Source organism: Teleopsis dalmanni, chromosome 1 (assembly GCF_002237135.1).
Source record: "Teleopsis dalmanni isolate 2A chromosome 1, ASM223713v2, whole genome shotgun sequence".
Taxonomy (NCBI): Eukaryota; Metazoa; Arthropoda; class Insecta; order Diptera; family Diopsidae; genus Teleopsis; species Teleopsis dalmanni.
In genome coordinates, this window is record NC_051846.1 from 60,678,095 (window position 1) to 60,696,941 (window position 18,847).

The window sequence follows — 18,847 nt, forward strand, 5'->3', positions numbered from 1 at the left end:
AAATAACATATTTTTATTTTATTATTTTATATTTTTAACACACTTCTAATAATTGCTAAGCAGTAAACAGCAAATATAACGTATATAGAAAGTAGAATTGGTTATAAACATAAATAAGTTATTTTTTACTTAAAATTTACTTAAAATTATTTTTAACATTTAATAAAAATGAATTTATTTTATTGATGCTACAGCTGTGCTCTTTATATATAGCACATATAATTTTATTATTACTATTTATTTATTTATTATTATCATTATTTATTTTATTTATTTTTTATAAATTAAATATTAAAAAAAAAATTTGCTTGTTAATAAATTTAGTTATATCATATGTGATAGCTTCGGAAAGATTTAACAAATATCTAATTGTGTTCACAATTTTTTGTAAGTACTTGTGTTCTATTTGACACATTAACCTTAGGAAAACGGTTACTATTGTCACATGTCACAGTTGCTGATATACTATTTGGTGTCAGCAGTTTAGATCGCTTATGTATTTGAAAACTGGTAGAAGCGTAATATTATATACACACTATCATATAACTACAGTTCATTACTTAACACAAAAATGAAAAGATTGTTTTTCTAACATATATAATTGGTTTATAATTATATTCTACATATTACATCTCATCTTGCATGATGATAAATATGCATTCGTCATTAATCTAATCACGATTTTTATTTTGCTTAAATAGCTAAATGCTAATAGTGTAAGATTACGTTTTTTATTTTTTAATATAATTTACTGAAACTTTAAAATCCTCTCCACCCCCATATAAATTATTAGATACACATTTAACACTTTAGCAATTTAGCACATGTTTTTTATGCAAATGTGTGTAACATTACTCAGTATATTAGAGATCTTTGATAATCCATTTGATATTTTTTTGTTTGTTTGTGTTTTTGTAGTTTTCTTAAAATTTTTAAAACGCTAGTAATACAGACCTGTAAATAAAATCATAGACGAACCCAATTATTAATTGTAATTCATAAATTTTATGCAGATTTGGTTATCGTAAAAAATAATAATTCAATCTAAATTTGTAATTTGCTCAGAAATTCCTATTAAACACTTACAACACTGTTCATAAAATACTGGGAAAAATAAAGTCATTCACAATAAGTAAGCGCAAATCAAAATAACAGCTGATCGTAATTTGTTTACATGCCAAAGTGCGAATATGTAGAGCAAATTAATTAAAATGAGCGTTAAAATATTCCTGCCAGAGCATCTTTTTTATACGAAACATGAGCATGACATTTTTGGAGAAATACAAATAAATGAAAATAATTCAGTTTCTTACTATGTGATATGCACCGAAAACAAAAGTAACTTACGTCTTCTTGGGCACATTTTAAGTGTCGGCAGCAACGCGACAAATTTGAAATTACGCGATGTTTCGCTAAGTTTTACATTTGACCCAGAAACGCCAAATATTTATTTGAATAAACTAAGTATTAAACCACCGAACGCAACGCATGTTAATGTCTTCCTGTACAATGCACGCAAACTATTGCAGTTGTGCACAACAATGCCAAAGGATGAATACGATGTCGTGTTTCTATATCACTTACTGCAGGAAAACCAAAGTACAACAGCTAAAAGGCGCACCTTTAGTCAGTTTGTATTAAAAGGACTTAACTTTCCCATGGAACTTATGACACAAATATTTATTTTTATAATGGAACTGAAGCCAGTGTCAATGTTATTGCACAATATTGCATTCTACAAACACTTCCGTGAATGGAGCAAGTTCCGATCTTCAGGGTAAATCTGTGCATTAAATAAACGATTTCTTTATTTGATTTTCTTTCTATTCACAGGAAACGAAACGTAAATATAACCTTTGACAAAATATTGGGCATTTACGTGATGCTCCTGTTACTCATTTTTCTGCCCCAACCAGGAAATTATCTAAAGAGAGCTTCACAGGTAGAATCTACTATAAAATAAACTATTTGTACTAATTTTATATACTCCAACGTCGTTTTCAGTTTGTGATAGGCCACGTGAGACTTTTAATCAATTCCTTAAAAGGTAATCCGATTGGTTTGAAATTGAACGTTCATTTGAATAATTTCTTTCTGGACTGTTGCGACTACCACATTGACTTGTGGGAAAAGTCATTAGGTGAAGCAATTACTTGTAAAACAATTGTGTAATTTTTAATTTTAATGATTAAATTCCGAACAGAATTGATTGAACCAATAATAAAGAAGTTGTTTTTGCCGATTGCCTTACTTGGATCCATGGGACTGTCCTTTCAGCTAGCATTGTTTGCAGATCTAATATCGGTTATGGGTTTACATGCGCACTGCTTTTATATTTACACTGCTGTGTATGTGCTCTTTAATTAATTTTACAATAATAATGTAACAAAGTTTTTTTCTAATTTTATAGTTTATATAGAATAGAGATAAAGGGACTACAAAGCTTGTGGAAAGTTATGTTGGGAAAGCGCTACAACCGTTTAAAAAGTATACACACTGTCATTGAAATTTCAATTATTTCTAAAGCAATTTTCTTCAATTTGCAGATCGTGTGGAGTCTCACAATTATATAAATCGCCAATTGTACTTGGCCACAATACTTTTTACATCGCAGTTATTTTTGTTTCCAACTATACTGGTTTATTACACAGTTTTTACAACGGTATGCACTATATATATTTCTTTGTATATATAAAATGTCTAAATTAATTAGTATTTCTTGAATACTATAAAACGTATAAGCTTAAATGAACGGAATGTCCAACTGTTGGTGTGTGTACGAAGTCCATCCTGTCAAAATAATTAATTTTAGTCGAATTTAAGTTATTAACATTTAATAGCAACTCTAGACGCATATTATTTAGGGTAATCGTCATACATAATCTTAGGAAAAGAAATGAGTTGTGTTAAATAACGTTTTTATAATGTCTAGAAATTAGGTCGTTGTTAAGGTTCTTTATAAATTAAGCATATTAAATCAATATTATCTGTTAGGAATTCACTGTTTACTTTACTTTAATATTAGTGGTGAATTAAAATAGATTCGGTCGTCTATAGTACTTGGTAGATAAGCTTATGCTACAATCAGTTAATGCAACCACAATTGTTTAAATTTATTAATAAATATTTGCTCTCACTTAGGTACGATTATGTATATATTTATTTAATCTGCTGTTGATAAGAACTCGTCGCCACATACTTGAATTTCCTTTAGAGACGCTTTTCAAATATCTAACACGGCGTTTTTATGAAGTCGGTAAGTGAAATTAAAATAAAAAGAAGACAATCATTGGAGTTGATTAAAATTCGCAATAATTTTTTATTTTACAGAAAGCATACATATGCAGCATTTACAACACGAACCGTCACCATTATTGGAACCTGAATCAACTCACATGGAAATGTGTGTTTTTCAAATAAATGTGCTATCGTCTTCCTTGGGCCGTGTATTTTCATGCAAAAGTGGAGTCCTGAAAGAATTAACATCAGTTGAACATAATACTTTGAAAAATATATTTAATGGTATATTAGAGGGAAAATTTTAATAAGTATTTACAAAAAAAAAAAAAAGTAAAAAAATAAAAACGTTTACAAGTATTAAAAATCATTGTGTATTATATTATTAATATTAAAAAAATGAAACTTTTAAATTATGTCATTATGTCTATTGAAACCAAAAACGACATGCATAAAATATATTTTTACTTAGTACCCACTCGACTTACTATTTTACATAGAACTTTGTTTTGAATGAAATTGGAAAGTTTTGCTTGGTTCAGGTAGATATAAACTTAATTTAAATATAATTATCCTTAGAGGTAAGCTTAATTACTATACCGTCGTTCGATTTGCGTCGCCACCTAGCTTTTGCACGAACTGAAATGGAAACAACAATAGAATATATATTATCATAAATGAATAAGATTTCATAAAAAATTTTTATCGTGTATTCATGTAATCTTATGTAAATAAATTTATATTGAGTTTGTATTTTCCTCAAAATTTATACGTTTTAAATAAAACCTAGCCAAACATAAGCAAATAATTCACAATAGTAAAATTTAAATCTATTACATTTACTGACGTTTTGCTTTCGGCTGTCGTTGACAGGCAGCAGTAGGTAGAAAGAGCAGAAACGTTTTCCCGAGATTTGCAATCCACTACGGACGTATTTTGGAATTACGTTAAGGAATAATAATGTCTGGTTACATTGCTAGGAAAGGTCCCATGGTTTTCTGTAAGTTTTTTACTATAGGTACATTTTTATTAAAAAATTTTTAACGCATATGAATTAATCGCGATTTAACATTTTATTTAGTTGTTACGTAAATTTTCCTCATAATAAAATTTACTTAATAGTTTATTTATTTTATTTGTAGCCAATCTTGGACGATGGGCTTACAATCTTTCTGGATTCAATCAATATGGTATGTGCAAAGTAAAAAATTGTGAAAAATATACTCATGAATGTCATTTGAAGGTTTGCACCGTGACGATTGCTTGTATGAAGACGACGATGTGAAAGAGGCCATCCGTCGTTTACCACGTAAATTATATGATGAACGTAACTATCGCATTCTGCGTGCATTGCACTTGTCTATGACAAAAACTATTTTGCCGAAGGAGCAATGGACTAAATACGAGGAAGATGTCAAATATTTGGAACCATATTTAAATGAGGTCGTAAAGGAACGTGAAGAGCGTGATGATTGGAACAAGGTTCACTAAGTGGTCAACTAAATGTTTAAATTAAATTACGCTTTTATTATTAAAATCAAACTAGTTAAACTTATACGGCAAAAACCAACAAATAAAGTTAGTTTAATTTAATTTCATATAGCTGTTATTTTAGAAGTTATGATGGTAGTATCCCTTTCATATAATTAATTCATCACTTTTTTTTTTATTACTTTATGTGAGTCTAATAGTAAGTGCAATTAAGCGTATTCTTCAAAGCTGAGTAAGAGTTATTACAACACCAAAATCTATTGGTAAGAGTACTAGGATATATAGCAACAGCTTAATGTGAAAAACCGATATCTTGTAAAATATGTGGTATAAAAGTCAAAATGTTTAAAATATCTAAAATTGTAATCGTTTCTTCACACAAATTATTTTGGAGTTGCAAATGCTGATTTTTTATTTGCCAATATTGTTACTAAACATGGTTCACGTCTGCAAGTTTGTTGAGAAATGTACATTTTCCTGAATTCTTAAACTATCATAAGTGATATAGAAGTGAAATATCACATAACTGAATTTTCTTAATGTTCTAGTAAAAGTAAACGTTCGACTTATAGTAATGGAATCAAACTTGATGGTCTTCAAATTTTGCGGCATTGAAAAACTGTTCTCTTAAACCGTCTACAAGTATCATGCATAGAATTATATCCAAATTTTACATATTGTAAACTGAGAGCTTAACACAATAAGTGAATGAATAAAAATCACACAATATTAGTAATATATGCAAATATGCAATGCAAATTTGTACATTTCAAAAGCTCTAGTCTACGTCTTGGAACTACAAGACACCACCAACCAAATACCGCTTATACTATTCATCAGAATTACTTTAATCGTAAAGAAGCGGGTTTTCATAAAAATAAAGCATTTACTATATATAAGCTATACTAAAAGAACAGTGTTAAGTAGTAGTCCACACATGGTGTAGTTATTGGCAAAATATTTTGTATTTCATCAGACTAGTTAGCGACTTAATGATATACATTAATCGCTGATTCACTCTCACTTTATTGTTCGAATATTATTAAATAGGTTCTAGGTTTAAAAATAGTAGATATTTTGAGCTAAAAACTGAATCTAAGTGAACAGAAGACCTTTCCAATTGAGGTCATTATGTCTCCTGCTATTCATCAATAGATCAAACAAGAGTGTGCGATGTATGCTTAATATACTTTTTTTGGTTTAAATTAGAGCCGAACAGTCATAAAGAATGAAACTAAAAATCTCGTCTTCAGCTATGCAGAGATGACATTTTTTTCACCTTAAAGAAACTCATCTCGTTGAGATGATTCCATAGGTTAAGATTTTACGTCAGTAATCTGCCTGTAACCTCAGCTTAGAAAGTTAAAATATCAGTAATCTTAAGTTTGTTATAACACTTAAACTGTATTGGATTAACACAGTTAGATGTTTGTTTGTCCTGGAACGATATCAAGCGAAAATACTACTAAAGAAAACGATTATGTTAATACAAACATATATATATAAAAAATAATGGGATAATTCAGGAAAAAGGTTCTAGAAAAATGTTAAAGATATAGATTTGGTAGTGTACGAGTTTGATCAGAAAACATTACATTATATGAACTACTTCATCCAAAGCAGGATGAAGTAGTAGCAACAAAGATTACACTGGATGAAACTGATAAGTACTAAAGTTTAATAGGTTAATTACTATTAATTATTAAACCAAAAACATTTTTTAATCGACCTATATTAAACCTATAGATATATAAATATATAAAAAACCATAATTAATATGAACTTTATAGAAAAACAACATATTCAATAACTATACAAAATTATTCTAAAGAATGTTATTGCTCTCTTTTGAATTTCATAATACAACAGAATAGCACTTCCTATGTGATTTTGTATAAATAAAATATATGAAATAAAAACTAATACTAAACAAAACGATTTTAGTCTTTACTTAAATTTTCTTATTAGAAATTTTTACCTAAACAGCTTAGTTAAACAAATATATGCTAACGTATAGCAAAAAAATGCATTTTACATACCTTTTGCATAAATGGCGCGTTGAGTATTGATCCTAAAATTGGTATGCGTCCAAGAAAATTAATAGCAACAGGAAAGAATCCGCTGAAACCAAATAATTTGTTAATTGATTATTAAAAAATCTGTAGTGCATACTTACCTAAACAAAGCAAAGAACCCATAAGACTCGATAATCATACCAATTATGGGAAATCCAAGTAGCACAACAGTGATTCCACCGAAAAATGCTGTTGTACCTTTTATTTTATGTCTCTGAAAGAAAAATCTGAATGTTCTTTCGACGCCAATCACACAGCCCAAACCGCACAGAAATAATATCTAAAAAGAATTAATTGCTTACAAATTGTTTATAAAAAACTTTTTTAACAGTATTGCTTACATTTCCAATTGCTAGCAAACCTTTATCGAATAAAAATAGCACTCCTAAAAACAGAAACGAAACGCCAAAACCCGCCAGGCCAATGCCAATTTCTGTAAATATATAAATATAAAAATTAAAATGAATTCGTGCTAATTAATTATTAACTCACTTTGTAAGTCTGTCACTTCAATCATTTTATTTTTTTTCTTTTTGGTTTACTTCTACTTTAAATATTCATACAAATATTCCTTATTTACAGCTTAAAAACAAATTTCACAAAATCTGCTTGTATTCCACGTATTTATTTAAATTTTTTTTATAAACAGCTGTTTACTGTCATTTCATTTGCCTGCACTTTTTTGACCAAAGGATACTTGTATAAATAATCTTTGTTTTTGACAACCAAAATGTAATAGATTATCAATTTCTGCTGGTCATTTTCAAATTTTATTAATTTTTATTAGGAATTTGACAATAACAAGCAATTAACAATTATAGAAAATTATTTGGATCAAGTATTTTTTGGATTATCATACAAAAAAATTTACACTTTTTTCCATTTTTTTGTGGACTCATAATTTTGTAACTTTTTAAACAAATCTCGTCATGTTAGTTAAATACATAAAATGATTTTATTGATTCATTATAGTTTTAACATTCTGGAAACCAATAAATTTAATTGTCAATAAATAAAATACATGCTAAAATAATAGTCAAGGAAATACTCGAATGAAATACTCATAATGAATAAATCCTAAACAAAATAATTTCCTAAACATAAATGGTAATGACATTGATTTAAATGCTGCGTAAGACTACCTGCACATGGTCAAGTCCTCGCCATCGATCTATAACATTAAGAGAGGTTATTGGTATTTAGAGACTCCTTATTCATTATTAAATATTACTTTGAGGACACTTAGGTGGAAGAATCATTGTCCCATATTCCCTATTACAAAATAGGGAAATTTCATGACTTAGACCAATAGGTTTTGAATTGGATCTGTCTGAGGAACGTAACTACGGTATAGACAATCCTTCTATAATACGGTTAATGCGTATCCTAAATTTTAAGAAAATGACAGCCTTCAAACGATACCGCACAAAATTTCAAAAGTTTTAGACCCATAAGTTTTGAATTGGATCTGTCTGAGGAACGTAACTACGGTATAGACAATCCTTCTATAATACGGTTAATGCGTATCCTAGAAAATGTCGTGCTGTATGAGACTCAAAAGCCCTGAAGTATGATACATAGAATATTTACATATATTTAGAACTTATTGAGTATAAATGTAAATATAGAGATTTGTTCTTTTTATTTAAATATATTTTTTTTTGAACAACTTAATTTTTATTAATAGTATTAAACAAAGTCATAACTGAAGACCAAGAAACGCCTAGTTTAATTAATAATGGCATTATTGACTATTATTTTGCACTTAATAGTTAATAGTATTTATTTGATATTTTGCATAATGAAAGAGATACTGAACATTGTTATTTTGTATACTTTCCTATAGTTTTGATAAACATCTTGATTTATGTTGTTTTCTATTACTTCAATGCTTTTTATTTCTATTTTTCTTACAATTCTTTAAGCAGACTTATTTACTACACAAATTGCAGCTCTACTTCCAATTGTGTCGTCCATGCCTATTCATGTCCTAATACACACATCAATTTGAGACTAATTGACTTTTAGCTTTATTCAATTAAAATCACGGCGTTTCTGTACCTTGGCCCACATTAGCTTCAAATAAAATCCCAAACATTCCCCTTCTCTTTCACAATTCCTTCATAGAACGACATCGTACGTAACCCATGTATTCGCATTTAAATATACATACATACGTATATTTGTTCAGGTTATGTCACATAGATCTAGATCTTTAAAGGCTATATTAAAGCTTGAAAGTTTTGAAACCTTAATAATAAAAGACAACTAGATATATTAGAAATAAACATGTTCAACTGAAAAGAATTAGCTGTGCCAAAATTCTTCATTACCTCCAATCGCTATTTAGAAAAGAAAATCTCAATGCTAAGAACAGGAAACTGATATATAACCAAATAATTTGTCCGTCACTTCTATATGGTTGTGTAGCGTTTAGCAAAGCTTCAAACACTACTATTCACCAGCTAGAAATTGAAGAAAGCCAGGCTATGAGAAGACTTTTCAAAGTTCCTTGGTACATTAGGACGAATGACATCCTTAGGGACCTCAAGATTGATCCCATCAAAAAATACATAAAGGTTAGAGCCCTGAAATTATTTGCGAAATCTGACAGACTTACTAACACCTCGTTATCAAATCTCAGAATGGTTACTGGCTCCTCGGGGAGGTATGCAGATCTGAGGTCAATTATTGCTTAGTCTAATGTAGTGATAAACAATAATCCAGTCAAGGCGCAAAGAGGGGTTCTGAAGAAACCTCGCAGTTAATAGAGAGTGCTCAGGTGCACTGACTCAACTAGCCTCAACATAATAATATTAGAAATACCTAATAAACATCATAAAAAATTTTAGTTGTATGTCTATTAATCAGATTATCACTAGTAGTTAGTGATAATTATATTTTTAATAAATGCAATTACTAAATTTTTTAAATTATATCATATTTTTTTCTAATGAAAAGATATTTATCTGATAGCTTAATTAATTAAAAAATTTATAAAACCATCAAGCTTTACTGTTAAATTAGCAAATATTAAAATGATATTAAAAATACATTATAAAAATAAGAGAAAAAAGAACATATTTTATTACTACACAGGTATTAAGTTTATTAGTATATATGTATTCAAGTCTATTTGTTGGTAAATGAAAGATTCATCAGATTATCACAACTTTTATCACATTGTTTTAGTAAAAAGAATTGACCAACTTTTTAAGTTGTTTTATCACAATTTCTAATCAAAATAATTTATCTTATACTTATTATAAAAATAATATAGTATTAAGTATAGTAAGTTAAAAATTTAACACTAAAAGGAAATTAGAATTCTCGTCGATGATATTTGTCTGGTTCAAAATATGAAGTCACTACAACTCGATTACTAAATCTGCGTCCTGTTAACGCTTGCTGCGCTTTCTGACAGTCAAGTATAGAGTTGAATTCTACGAACACTTTACCGCAACCAGGCACATCTACACCTCTAATTGGACGTGGAATTTCGATACTGCGTACAACTCCATATTTATTGCACTCGTCCTTGATATCTTCTAAGATATCTTCGTATTCTTCCTCATCACGTAGCTCGTCAGGTGTCACCATATTAAACAGGCATAAAATTTCAGTAGATGGTCCAGCATTGATTACAGTTGTCAAGCCTGGAACCTATAAATTTAAACATATGAAAATATACACATAAATTTTACTCTCAAATTCTGCTTAACGACCTGTAAAGTTACGGGAGCAGCTAGAATGTTAAGCGCAGCGTTTCTAGCACCTACGCTAGCACGTTGAACAATTAGTTTTTTGTCTCCCAATTGCATACCATTTAAACCAGCGATTGCCTTTTATAAGAAATTTGTTTAGCACTTAATACTTGAATTAAATTTTAACTTTTATTTACTTGATCAGTTACGTTTAAATCCGCATATTCACAGAAGGCATAACCCTTACTTAATCCAGTTGCGGAATCTTTAACTAAATTAAATGCGCGCAGATAGCCAAAGGATAGTAAAAGTTCCTTAACCTGTGAAATATAAAAACTAAAGTGTTATTTATTGAATCTCAATAAGATGGCATTGAAAATATGTTCGTTACACTCTTTCCAGTAATTTTTAAAATTAGATATATTTGATATAGGCAGATTAGCTGCATGCAGCCATAGTTAAATCGTACCTGAGTTGATCGTTACTGGAATAAGCGACAAAAAAACGAACACATTTGCCTTTCGTTTTCTAAATCAGGTTTCTTATATGCTAAAGTCTTTTGGAACTCCTTATATTAATATATATTGAGCTTAAATTAATTTAATTATTTGTAGAATGGAACTTGCCTGCTAAATAAACTGCTAAATAAATATATTGTTTCATTTTGAAAAGACTCGAGTATGCAGGCATGAATCCGCAATTAGGCATACACAACAAGGTCGTGTGTTCGCGGCTTAAACTAATCTATAATAACATAATATGAGAATCATCAATAAAGTTTGTAAACAGTGATAATAAAAATAATAGATGAAGTATGAATAGCATGAAAAAGAAAAAGAAAATTGCTGAAAAATGCTAAAAATTTACAAATGATTTCTCGTAAAGCTGAAAAGAAACACAATGTAGTTTTTGTTTTAAATCTAAAAATTAATTAAATTGTTCACATCAAGTTTTTCAGTTCTATGGGTTGCTATATATTAAAAAAAGCAAATATTTTAGCTGCTATAAATTGCAACATTAATCAATACAATATATTATTTTATATTAAAGCTAAAAAAACGACTGAGAAACATGGAAATATTTGTGTCCGTCTATTTGACAATAAACATATTTATTTTATTACGAAAATGTAATGTTGACCATAATTCCGAATCTTGCTAAAAAGTTATTCAAATAAATACGCTTAAATGAAACCAAATACCATTACAATAAATTTTATAGTAAGTCCTATAGTTCCGATTTTCATACATATACAGTGTAGCATTGAATATTCAATTGGTGAGAATGAAATTATTGAATCCATTAAGCTATAATATTGCTTAAATTAAATTTAAATAGTTAAACTTACTTGATCATCGCTTAAATAATTTGGTAGTCCACCAACAAATATCTTATGCACCGAATCAGGCACCACATTTGCGATGACACCCGGCATAACTACGAAACAAATTGTAATAAAGTTACCAACCGATTTGAAAATAAATAAAAAATATACATACAATCTATATTCAATCCTCCAGGTGTATCCGTTATGCCAGGTATCGGTTGATAGTCGTGTGGACGACGTACTTTTAAAACTTGTGCCTTAAAATTAAGTCCGTCAAATGACATTGCTTGAGTCGTTTCGTCGATTGAACGAAATTCAAGAAAAGCAAAATTTTTGTCTAAATTTATTTGACATGCAAGCACTGGGCTTCCCACTGCTTGTGCAAAACCCGACAAATGCATGTGCCGATTAAAAAAGTCTATCATTTCCTCTTCCGTTACGCCGAACGGTATGTTGCCTACATACAAGCGGCGTGCCTGGCGAGTTATTGTTGAACCAACGACAGGAACAGCAGCTTGAGGTGTGTCTGGTACTGTTGATGCAGGAATTTGTCCAGATGCCTGCATTGCTTTATATTGCTGTGGAGTGATGTGTTCAAAACCCGGTGGTGGAACATCCCAATATAGTGACGGTGTACGACGAAAAGAATGCTGTTTAAGTTTTACCGGACGTTCACTATGTCGTGAACGAGATTTGTGGCGGCGTCGCTTCCGTTCTATTGGAAGAAGTTATTGTTACATTAAAATACAAATATGTAAAATCTTATTACATACATATAGAAACGCAAGGGTTAATTTATTATTATAATTGACTATATAGACATAATTTATATATATACATATGTAATGTTATTCCAAAAAAACAGTTTTATTACATTACATACCTTCACGCGGCATCTGTATCCAAAATCAACCAAAAAAAACAATAGAAAATCAGCTAAGTTTGGATTTTGGATTGAATTTTAAATAATTTCAACACAAGCAATGAAAACAGTCAGTTTAGACAAATGTCACTTTCATGAATGTAATAGATTATTTAATTTTGTGACAATAGTACAAAATACCTTAAGATAGTGATGTTGAGCTGAAATAATTCAGTAACCACTTAATCATACAATACTTTTCTGAAGTTATTTTCTTTATTATAATTTTTGATGAATGCTTTTACGTATACATTATTGTCGATTTATGTAATTAATATTTTTATTTTAAATATTAATTGTAAGAGCCTGTTTACTTGTACATGCTTTCATTCTAAATAAGTTTCAAGTCTCAGTGATTATTCAAGGTACTCTTGAAACAATAACAGTGTTAAATAAGAGCAGTGTGGTTCACGTTACAGTTGAATGTCGAATATATGTGATACTTCTGTTCGCAATTTATTATTAAATAAAACATTTAAAAATAAATGTTGTAAATGTTTATTTTACGAGCATTTAATGTTTTAAACGTAATTATTGTTTTTTCTCTTGCTTCTGAGAAGACGAGCTGAATACTAAAGGATGCTGGATCATTAGGTTAGTTGCTGTTTGTACTCTAGTTTTTACATCACATTAGAATTTTATTGGTAATATGAGTTTTTCATGTAATACTGTGTTGTTAGAATAACAACCTTTAAGACATGAAAACATAGCTTAGTAAGTGAAAAGTGTAATAATATTTTGTAAATAAATAATTAACTAATGGAGGGTGTAATCGTAATTTTAATACTATGTTCAGACACACCTTAATTTCGCAAAAATACAACTATTCGTAAAATAAATTTTAGGCAAATGATAAAGTTGAGATAACGAAAAACTGACATTTTTTTAAATAAATATCAGTGACAGTTGACTTTAATAAAACAGGGAATATTTTGAAAATAGTGCGAAGTTTTAAAAAAGAATTTATAAAAAGAACTGTAACTGTTATTAATTTAAAATAGAGGAAAAAAATTATAATTCACATACCTGAAATCCACTAAAGCTAATGAAGCTACTGAATGTCATTTATAGTCATAATACTCAACTTTTAAAACTTTCCAGATGGTGTTTGGAGCATGTAATTTTTAACATTCGATTTGTAAACAAAAAACATATGATTTCCTTAATTTGGAGCAGTATGAACATTTACGATATTAACTTCATTTCTTTTTTGCGAAATTAAGGACATTTGGCGGTCTGAATACACTATAAGTATACGTTAGCTTTGTAGGATTATACGCGGGTTCTCGCTTTGAATAAATTAAGTAAGGCATCACGTGTATGGTTTAGTATAAAATCTAAATAAAACATTAAAGATAATTAAATTATAAGATATCAACCAAAATCTATTTATTTAATTAATACAAAATGGACGAAAATTATAAAAATTTTTTTAAAATTAATTACTAAATAATGAGGAAATAAAGCGGCAAACAATATAAGAAAGTAAGTTTCGAAATAACAAATTACTCTTCGGTTTTTTTTTCTTTTTTTTTTTAATCAGATCAAGTCTAATAATATAATATATACCCACGTAAATTCAGAATTTATTTGATTTGTTTGCCAAGATGCGAGTAATTGGTTTTTGAAACAAACAAAAATATTTGTGTCACTGAGTTCTAAACTAGTACATTCCTCAAATAAAAAAATGGCACCGCTTTTTTGCATCTCTTTCTAATTGCAATCGGTACGTAAAACTAACCAAGCGACTGCCTGATTTGTATGATTTGTTGCAAAAAGCCATATAATTTATATAAATTGGATTTTTATTATAAAAATAGGGTGGATAAATATTAATAAGAACTATTTAAGCTAATATTTGCTAGAAATAGAAGATGGGCTCAGATGGTAAGCACATTATAATATAAATATTTTTGTAAGGTTAAGCCGTCTGAATATTAATTGATATATATGTGTATAAGATATGTTAGTTAAAATATGTTAGTAAGTCTAATGAGTAATTTTTTTATGTAGATCGAGATCGCCGTCATCGCTCGAGGTCCCGTGAGAGGTACAGAGAGCGTGATAGGGACCGAAAACACCGCCGTTCAAGACGCCGCAAGCCGTCGCTGTATTGGGATGTGCCCCCACCAGGATTTGAGCATATAACACCGTTACAGTACAAGGCTATGCAAGCAGCAGGACAAATTCCTGCAAACGCTGTACCAGAAATACCGCAGGCAGCTGTGCCTGTGGTGGGATCAACAATAACAAGGCAAGCACGTCGCCTCTATGTGGGCAATATACCATTTGGTGTAACTGAGGAGGAAATGATGGAATTTTTCAATCAACAAATGCATCTGACAGGACTAGCGCAAGCAGCAGGCAACCCTGTACTTGCGTGTCAAATTAATCTGGACAAAAATTTTGCTTTTCTTGAATTTCGGTCCACCGACGAAACAACCCAAGCAATGGCTTTCGATGGCATTAACTTCAAAGGCCAAAGTTTAAAAATACGTCGACCGCACGATTATCAACCAATGCCCGGCGTAACTGATAGCACTCCAGTTGCAGCTCCAGTGGGTGAGTTACGCACATTAATTTTATAATGTTATAACGTTCAAATTTTATTTTATTATCGTAAGACTTAATTACAGTAACCAATGGCGTCATTTCTACTGTTGTCCCGGATTCACCACATAAAATTTTCATTGGAGGTCTACCAAATTACTTAAACGAGGAACAGGTATGTCAGTCTTAGCAGTTTTGAGCTCATAAAATATTTGTATATTTGTATATTATGCATTAATTTAAATGGGGAAATCGTTGCTGGGAGAGACCACGTCAACTTTATTTGAAAAAATGATTGTAGTGATTCTAACGCGAACAATTTAAATTGTGCGGATAAATTTTTCATCGCCAGACTCATCACAGTTTCCAAATTATTTTAGGCTAAAGCGGCACTACAATGTGCAATTGTTTCTGATAATTATATAAAGAGAGTGGAGTTAGTTTTTTAAAGTTAGATATTCTCACAGAGTTCAAAGTAACGGACGGACCTTTGTTTTTGTTATTGAAATAATTTAAAAAATGATTGGAAAATGCATTTAACTAGCAATATAAAGATGCATAAATTTGTTATTCTTTAAAATACTTGTTAAATATCTATTAATGTTTGTTGTTATTGTAGCTTAGGTTGTACGCTGCAGATGCAAACGCGTCCACTTCAACCTCAAGTACATACTATTGTCGTTGCGTCCACCAAGCTCTAAGCGCAGCGCTCGTATTAGTATCAAGACTTAGTTGAGAAAATAAATGGTGTCGATGAAAGATATTTCAGATACAAAGGCAAGTTTACTTTAAAAGCAAAAATAACACCTCTTTCAGGATTTCTAAACTTTTTCAGTGAAATTGATCGAACGAAAATTTGACTATAAATTTTATTGCAATGCGTTGTAGCAATGATAATGTATCTTTTTCTTTAGTCAGCAGGAATAAATTTTTAGGTGGTTTGCGAAGAAATTGGCTTGCTTATGGGTTAAAAAACAACATGTGCCGTGGAATTTCATAATTCACATTTCATATACGTCACAGTATAAATCTTATAACAAAACATAATTGCAAAACATGGCCATTTCATTTCGTTTAAAAATTTCAAATTTGCTCTATTATAAAGAATATGTTTTTATTGTTTAAAATTGAACACATTCTGCTTCGCCGTTCGCAGGTTAAAGAACTTCTCCTATCATTCGGACAACTACGGGCTTTCAATTTGGTCAAAGATACTGCAACTGGCTTAAGTAAGGGTTATGCCTTCACAGAATATTTGGACCACAGCATTACTGATCAGGTAAAATAGATCTAAATATATGGTTTATAAAAATAAGTTAAAATTCTGATATTATGTTAGGCTATAGCTGGTTTGAATGGTATGCAATTGGGAGACAAGAAGCTTATAGTGCAGCGTGCAAGTGTTGGAGCAAAGAACGCTCAACCAGGCAGTGCAACTGCTGCACCGCCTGTTATGATACAAGTACCTGGTCTATCCATGGTGGGCATGTCTGGCCCACCAACCGAGGTGCTTTGTCTACTTAACATGGTAACACCAGACGAGCTTCGCGATGAAGAAGAATATGAAGACATTTTGGAAGACATCAAAGAAGAATGCAACAAGTATGGCGTTGTACGTAGTGTAGAAATACCTCGACCCATTGAAGGTGTTGATGTGCCAGGTTGCGGCAAAGTTTTCGTAGAGTTTAATTCAGTGATGGATTGTCAGAAGGCGCAGCAAGCCTTGACTGGGCGTAAATTCAGTGATCGTGTTGTAGTAACGTCATATTTCGATCCTGATAAATATCATCGGCGTGAATTTTAAGTAACACAAGATTTTTAAGTATGATACAAGATTAGTACACAACATAAAAATACATATGAACATTTTTAAAGGTACAGTATAGCTCCAGATTTGTATGCAAAAATGTATAAATTTTTTAAAGATTTAAATTTACTATGATATTTAAATAAAATTTATCCAAACCGATGTTTATTGGTCATGATATATAAACTTATAACCTCTACTCTTATAATTGATTCAAAAGCTCAATAAAGTGAACGGTGATTTTCGTTACACTTTACTAGGTATTAGTTATGTATTAGGTATTAGTATTAGGTATTAGTTATTAGTTATGCGAATGTAACTGAAAATTGCAACACACAGGATTAGATGTTTGATAAAGTTAGGATTAGTTAAGGCATCCTGTGTTTACGCATCGGCAATTGTTCATGACCGTGAGTAGAGTTGAATCTTCTGGTTTATTAATATGAAATTTGAAAAGTAATTAAAAAGAACATAGAAGTTCTACAAACTATATTTAAAATTTTAAAATAAAAAATTTAAAAGACTTTTGATATGATCGAAGGATAATGGTAGAATACGGTTTATTAAGTGTATTAGGCTATCCTGTACAAATATTGATGTAGATGTTAATCAATCGTTTGGTTCAGTTTTACAAATTCACTTCTTTTATATATTTTTAAATTTCATTCCTTAGTTGATCATCTATGATTGAATGCCATTCGTTCATCCCAAATTCTTTTTTTTTTGTTATTGCTTGATGAGGCATGAGATAGTCATCTATCTGTCTTCTTTAAACAAAATTAGCTTCAGAAGGTGAAATTTTATTTTCCAGACGTATGACAAATGGCATTTTTTTTTATATTGCACTTGTTGGATTAATATAAGCGAAGATGATATTTGGTATATTGAGAAATTGTTGTGTTTATGAATAATTTCGGTTTGATATATAGGAGTAATAAATGTTTTTAATACTGTTAGAATTTAGAGGGACCAAATAGTGAGGAGATAGTACTCTTTTATAGAAATTTGTTGGATGTATTTATGTATCTTCATAATACTAAATGTTTAAATCTACGACCAAACGCTTTTACATATAAAACCTCTTCTAAATACTTATTGTGTTTTACTTTAGATAAATGTAGTCATCTTAATTTTTTTTCTTCTGAATAATCACGTAATGAATGACATCACATCTCATGGAATTCATGATATTTTCTTGAAAGGTTTTTCAAAATATTGTATACCGATACGTTTACATTTTAAGAATTTCGAAGTAATTATATCGATTTGTGTTTCATGTATTATCTCTTACTTTTTTTTTTAACGCTTTGTATTATAATTTTTATCTTTAACTATCAAGATAAGACGCTTGGTTTAAGTTATTAAGATAATAGCAATCTCTGAGAAAATCCATTGTTTGCACGAATAATAAAATTTTAAAAGCAAGCTCATAAAATGAAAAAATAAATTAAAATGTATTTTTACTTAGTTATTATTCAATAGTCATTTTAAGATAAAAGGTTTACGATTAATTACGGATGGCAATTTTTTTTTGCACTGCTTAAAATTAGGTCGTAAATATAGTATTTTTTATTATTTATCGCATTTATAAAAAAAAAAAATATATACAGATGACAACTTTTAGATTAGGTCATATTAATTAGCAATTTCGGTTACGACTAAAGCATAGCAAAGTATTTTTTAAGTTCATCAATTGCATTTATTAGCCAACTTCAAGAAAAATTAATTAAATTA

At 29.7% G+C, this 18,847-nt stretch overlaps 5 protein-coding genes across 10 annotated transcripts; 3 read left to right on the forward strand and 2 right to left on the reverse strand.

Annotated features, from left to right (window-relative positions):
- Window positions 1-1,162: 1,162 nt before the first annotated feature.
- On the forward strand, window positions 1,163-3,545 carry LOC119667604 (phosphatidylinositol N-acetylglucosaminyltransferase subunit Q-like). Its single transcript, XM_038076910.1, has 8 exons — window positions 1,163-1,777; window positions 1,834-1,942; window positions 2,005-2,140; window positions 2,204-2,348; window positions 2,411-2,487; window positions 2,547-2,662; window positions 3,142-3,256; window positions 3,331-3,545. The coding sequence occupies exons 1-8, from the start codon at window positions 1,212-1,214 to the stop codon at window positions 3,543-3,545; spliced, it is 1,479 nt and encodes a 492-aa protein (XP_037932838.1). The 5' UTR covers window positions 1,163-1,211.
- Window positions 3,290-7,581, reverse strand: LOC119667694 (vesicle transport protein GOT1B-like). Of its 3 annotated transcripts, none has more exons than XR_005251418.1 (6): window positions 7,296-7,581; window positions 7,145-7,236; window positions 6,905-7,083; window positions 6,768-6,849; window positions 3,726-3,876; window positions 3,290-3,470 (listed from the first exon to the last, which is right to left on the reverse strand). XR_005251418.1 is itself a non-coding variant. In XM_038077005.1 (6 exons), exons 1-6 carry the CDS (start codon window positions 7,318-7,320, stop codon window positions 3,453-3,455), a joined length of 435 nt encoding a protein of 144 aa, XP_037932933.1. In that variant the 5' UTR covers window positions 7,321-7,581; the 3' UTR covers window positions 3,290-3,452. The 3 variants fall into 3 exon arrangements, 1 of the variants encoding a protein (XP_037932933.1); XR_005251419.1 differs by having other exon boundaries at window positions 3,717-3,876; XM_038077005.1 differs by having other exon boundaries at window positions 3,838-3,876.
- LOC119667706 (cytochrome b-c1 complex subunit 7-like) lies at window positions 4,074-4,830 on the forward strand. Its single transcript, XM_038077017.1, has 3 exons — window positions 4,074-4,237; window positions 4,380-4,427; window positions 4,481-4,830. Exons 1-3 carry the CDS (start codon window positions 4,198-4,200, stop codon window positions 4,726-4,728), a joined length of 336 nt encoding a protein of 111 aa, XP_037932945.1. The 5' UTR covers window positions 4,074-4,197; the 3' UTR covers window positions 4,729-4,830.
- Window positions 7,582-10,121: 2,540 nt separating the features above from the next.
- LOC119667650 (splicing factor U2AF 50 kDa subunit-like) lies at window positions 10,122-12,836 on the reverse strand. Its single transcript, XM_038076960.1, has 6 exons — window positions 12,718-12,836; window positions 12,007-12,549; window positions 11,856-11,944; window positions 10,705-10,827; window positions 10,529-10,645; window positions 10,122-10,466 (listed from the first exon to the last, which is right to left on the reverse strand). Exons 1-6 carry the CDS (start codon window positions 12,728-12,730, stop codon window positions 10,125-10,127), a joined length of 1,227 nt encoding a protein of 408 aa, XP_037932888.1. The 5' UTR covers window positions 12,731-12,836; the 3' UTR covers window positions 10,122-10,124.
- Window positions 12,837-14,463: 1,627 nt separating this feature from the next.
- LOC119667625 (splicing factor U2AF 50 kDa subunit) lies at window positions 14,464-17,116 on the forward strand. 4 transcript variants are annotated; one of them, XM_038076946.1, is made up of 6 exons: window positions 14,464-14,482; window positions 14,577-14,643; window positions 14,770-15,318; window positions 15,381-15,481; window positions 16,463-16,585; window positions 16,646-17,116. In XM_038076946.1, exons 2-6 carry the CDS (start codon window positions 14,631-14,633, stop codon window positions 17,108-17,110), a joined length of 1,251 nt encoding a protein of 416 aa, XP_037932874.1. In that variant the 5' UTR covers window positions 14,464-14,482; window positions 14,577-14,630; the 3' UTR covers window positions 17,111-17,116. The 4 variants fall into 4 exon arrangements, with proteins under 4 accessions (XP_037932874.1, XP_037932860.1, XP_037932880.1 ...); XM_038076939.1 differs by lacking the exon at window positions 14,464-14,482 and adding an exon at window positions 14,497-14,515; XM_038076932.1 differs by lacking the exon at window positions 14,464-14,482 and having other exon boundaries at window positions 14,489-14,643.
- The last annotated feature ends 1,731 nt before the right edge of the window (window positions 17,117-18,847 follow it).